General features: G+C 40.1%; 2 protein-coding genes across 6 annotated transcripts in view; one reads left to right on the top strand and one right to left on the bottom strand.

Annotated features, from left to right (window-relative positions):
- The window catches only part of CMAS (cytidine monophosphate N-acetylneuraminic acid synthetase), a 38,409-nt gene extending 33,919 nt beyond the window's left edge, over nucleotides 1-4,490 (bottom strand). The window contains exons 1-2 of the mRNA XM_009333008.1: nucleotides 4,434-4,490; nucleotides 2,671-2,830 (exon numbers count right to left, since the gene is read on the bottom strand). Of these exons, the coding sequence (XP_009331283.1) occupies nucleotides 2,671-2,830; nucleotides 4,434-4,490 (217 nt within the window). The remainder of the gene's footprint in view (nucleotides 1-2,670; nucleotides 2,831-4,433) is intronic.
- ABCC9 (ATP-binding cassette, sub-family C (CFTR/MRP), member 9) overlaps nucleotides 2,051-4,593 on the top strand; it is a 78,137-nt gene continuing 75,594 nt past the window's right edge. For 4 of the 5 annotated variants that reach the window (XM_009332828.1, XM_009332827.1, XM_009332829.1 and 1 more), the window contains exon 1: nucleotides 2,051-2,180. The gene's annotated coding sequence lies outside the window, so the exon portion shown is untranslated. Of the gene's footprint in view, nucleotides 2,181-3,613; nucleotides 3,639-4,593 lie in introns of those variants that run through there. The other variant, XM_009332826.1, reaches the window with a different exon arrangement.

Below are 4,593 nucleotides of genomic sequence, written 5' to 3'. Positions count from 1 at the left end.
GGTTCTGCACCGCCGGCACCTCGGCGTACGCCCGAAGCAGCTCCGGCTTCGGGAGGTGTCGGGAACAGAGCGCTCGTCTTCTGGAGGCTAACGTGGGGAATTTGGTGAAATATTGTACGTGGGGATACCTGGGAATCGGCCCGTGCTTTGTGCCATTCGCTTACAGGTCCAAATATATCCCGAAACGTTCTGAATTGCCGTTACTGCCTTTTTCTTTTTTTTTTCTTTCTCCCCTGGCAAATTGAAAAGCCCAGATACAAAAAATCATTTCAGATCAGAGCAGAATGTGTTCTGACATTTCAGAGCTTTTCATTTTTCTAAATCCTTTTAAAAATGCATTTCAAAACGCTTCAGCTTGTCATGTAGAGGAATGAAAGCACTTCATTTAGAAACAGCAAAATGAAACATGCTGGTTGCTTCCACGTTCGTTTTACCTTCTTATTTTCCTTCCTGTTAAAGCGATTTGGTAGAAATGACAGAGCTGAATGACAATGAACCACATTTTCATGGTTTGGTAAAGAAAATTGTGACCATAAATGCTACTCACTTCTGTCTGAAATTGTATGTGTTTTCATAAATAACACATGACGATGCTGTTTTAGATGATGATTAGATGGGTTAAAGATTTTATTTTTTATCTTTTTAATGAAACATAGATATATAGCAGAAATCGGAAGCTTTCAATCCACAATCTTTACAATCTTTTTTCTAAGGCATGGAACTTTAATACATGAAAGGGAAGGAAGAAAAGCAAAAAAAAAAAAAGTAAATGCAAGTAAAAGATTTCAAGTGCCGTGGAAGACTGTTGAGGACTGACTCGGTTGCTCAGTGTAATGCTGTGTTGGTGTTTCAAGTCAATGGGTGATAACAAAAGGCGCTAACTTTCCCTAGAGCTGAGGCTTCAGCTTTCTTATCCCTACAATCGTAAGGTAAGAAACATGAGAGAAAAAGGAGCAAGCTGGGTTTGCCAAGACTTTGAGGAGTCCTGCCAGTGTTTGGCCTCAGCCACCCAACTACGTTCTCAGCTCAGAGCTTACTGTAATCCCTTTCATGGCATGAAAACATCTTTGACTGCAATCCATTTGCTCTCTAGTGATCTAGACGCAACCCCTGGATTCTGCAAGGTCTAAGCAAATTCTGGCCCGAGGGCCTCCAGCTCTGGTACCTAACGACTGAACAGCTCTGCTCAAAGTCACCCCGTGCTACCATGTGTCCTGTGATGCACCACCAAGTCCCGGATCTTTGCTATTTGTGGCCTCGAGTTGTAGGGCTCAAATGAAATATCATGATGGAAAATCTGAACCTTGGTATATCTTGGTTCTTTCAGTTGGCACTGAAAGAAAATGAGCAAACAAACCAACTGACTGCACGTAGGCTCTCTCGGGACTTCTTTCTCTCTAAATAAGCATATACAATGTATTTTGCAGCCAAAAAATATTATCCCATGTAAATAAGGGCTGTTGTATTGAAAACGATACTCCTGGTATGAGCATCAAATTCGTTTTGAATTTTATTTCAAGTTTTAAAAACTCTGTTTCAAAAGAAACAGATATGTGTGATCAAAAAGTAGTATTTGGTCTGTATTTTAAGCAGAAGGGTCTGGAGGGATCTAGGGTAAAGTAAAATATCTGAGTAGACTTCTCTTTTCTCTTCTGCTCAAGATGATGGAAGACGTGCAAATTTATGTTGTCAAATTCAAATTGTCCAAGACTAATTCAAAAGAATTCAAAAGCTGAAGCTCCCCAAGCCTGCCAAAAGTTAGACTACCTTGTCTAAATCAATTACTGCAGAATAACCATCTGCTAATAGTCCGTGCGCTGTAACACAGCCTCTTGGAATCTTACTACTCCAGTGAGGGAAAAATGAAAATAAAAGCAAGCAGAAGAAATCCCAGGGGACTGTAGCTTCAGGAGGCGAAAAATTGGTGCTTTTTGCTTGCCTGTCTCTTCCCAGTTTCCTGCCCCCTTCAGCGTATGAGAAAGACAAGAAGAGTTTGTGCACTTTGGAAACTCGATAGGAGGCAGCAGCTGATCTTCCCATCACCAGCCTAAAAATAATCCACTCCAGGGCTTGGAGCGGCTTCACTAAGTGGAGGAAAATCCTGCCATCGGGATGATATTGATCACATAGCACAACCGAGTGACAGTTTGGGTTGGTATTTTGTTTTTGTGTTTGCAAAGGTAAGCTACAGAGTTTGATCTAACATTCAGCAACCAAACGGGGCATGCGATGACCCTCCCCCATTATCTCCCACTAACCACCTCCTCCTCCTTCCCTTTATATCTGTGGGACAGGGCTGCTCCTTGTTCTTTCCCGGGATTACAACTCCAATCTCTTTTTCCTTTTCCTTTTCCATTCGCAGGCATTCTCAGCCTTTACCGTCCCCTCCTGCTGATGTTTTCTTTGCTGCTGTTCACAGGGTTACGTTTCTTTTTTTAAACTGTCCTGTCTTGGCATGTGAAGTCGAAGGTTTTACAGCAGGCAGTGTAGCACGCTGGTGTTTGAAATCGCACTGTGTTAAGCAGCTTACCAAAAAAGAAAAAAGCCATGTATTAGATGTGCGAGACCACTGCAGATGCTTGTGTGAAATGCTTTTCAGTGCCAATAGCCTGTTTAGCACCACTGCTGTTGTGATTTTCTCTGTGTTTGGAGCCTGATCCAAAAACCTACCGAAGTCAATGAGATTCTTTGCATCAGCTTCAATAACGTTTGGATCAGGCTGCGGGTATATGGCAGTTAGTGACGTGAATGCTGACAAGTATCGGAGGTAATTCATCACCTTAAGGCCCAAGGTAACTGGGACAGTGCTCAGCAGGGAAGCGGCGTCTGTCTAGAATAGATGGTCACAGCTTAAATAGGAATAAAAAGGAAAATGGTATTTTGTACAGGATCGTTTTTGATAAAATAGATTTTAAAGGAGCAGCACTTTCTGCCATTACCTTAGCAGAACTCTTTGCAAATACTGCATAGACTATAGATCACATAGATTGCGTTAGGTCCAGTGCTTTTAGGAAGGTAAGAAGAACAAACTAGTAGGTTTATACCTAGAAAGGAAAAATATTCAGAGCACTAACCTAAAATCTGTGGCAAAACTCAGAGTTAGGCCTTCCATTGTGCTTATCTAAACCCATAAATTCATAATTTGGCCTTAGTTAAAATTTTCTCTGTGAAATTCAAGAAGGAAAGACAAATTCTTGCTTTTGTAATGACTTAATTATTCAGAAGATAAGAAAGAACTACTTTTGTAAAACTCTGAGTACTTTCTCAATCCTGCATCTGTATGCATATACATGTATATAGGCATATCTGGGCACATAATGCACATTATATGTAAGACCAAAAAAGAAAAAAAAATCTGAACCGAGACCCAAGTATGCCCTGTAAGCTGATATATTTTAATTAGGAAGTGCAGCTATTAATTTATATCTTTTTTTAAATATAGGCAACAGAACTACTGAAATAAATGTTTTTCAAAATATTCTTATTTCCCCCAAACAAGGTCCACTTGAGGAGTGTATTTATACTCTTTTCTTTATAGTCATAAGTATCTTGCAGAGCATGCCGAACAGAGTGACAATCTGTGTAAGATGAAAGTCTTGAATATGAAGACTTTTAAGTCCACTTTAAAAGACCCTAAGGTAATTAAAATGTCTTTAACTAGAATTCTTACAGTTTTGCACTCGGTAAGGATGTTCTCATAATTTTAATGGAAATTTAAATTATCTGCCATTTTCCCATTGTCTTCTTCACAATTGCTTATGGAAAATATATCTCAGGAACTGGCTTAGTGCCCTGAGGATCCCCATTTATGCTTGTTAAAATGAGGTTTGTAGGTGTTTAGGTTCGATGCTACATCATATTCATGTTTACAACTTTGTCCTATTTTTTTTCTTCCCAAAACCTTTTTCTTCTTCACAGTGAATATTTATTCCTGAATATCTTTTTTACTGTTTTATGTTTGTTATATTATGACTACGTCTGTACACCTTAGCCCAAAACCAGAAAGCCTCAACTTGCCAGTGATGGGGATTTTAGCATGAAAATTTAAATGCTTGAAGGACATAAGTTTTTTTAGCTATTTCACTGCAGGGTGAACTGCTGTTCAGATAGTTCACATCCTCATAAAAGTAAACCAACAGGGAATCAGATTCCCAAATGATGTAAAGGAGAGCTGAAACTTGCCTTCCACTGGCACCATTGTGGGCCCGTCCTCCTGATTGTTCTTTCCATTCCCCTCCTCTGTGAAGTTTTGCTCGTGGCTTTAGCTTGTAGCTGACTGCTCAGCAAAGGCCACTTTCAAAGGGAGAAAGAAGAACCACCTCTGAAAATTTCTGACCAGTTCTAGAGTTTGTAAAGACTGAAGTTAAAGTGAGCAATTTGTCAATAGCTGTGAAGGACGAAGGCCTTCCAGTCTACAAGTGTTAAAAAATTACCTGGTACTTGGCACCCCTGTTGGCGTGCTGAATGTAGCTGGTACCTGCAGATAGCATGCGCTTGTTATCGGATGATCTTTATCACATCACGGCATTTCCCCTGACTGAAATGCTAGGTTAAACCTAGTATGCTCGGCAACATTATTGTAAAGTATAACAT

This window comes from Pygoscelis adeliae, unplaced genomic scaffold (assembly GCF_000699105.1).
Source record: "Pygoscelis adeliae isolate BGI_AS28 unplaced genomic scaffold, ASM69910v1 Scaffold38, whole genome shotgun sequence".
NCBI lineage: Eukaryota > Metazoa > Chordata > Aves > Sphenisciformes > Spheniscidae > Pygoscelis > Pygoscelis adeliae.
This window is presented reverse-complemented; position numbering and strand designations above follow the sequence as displayed.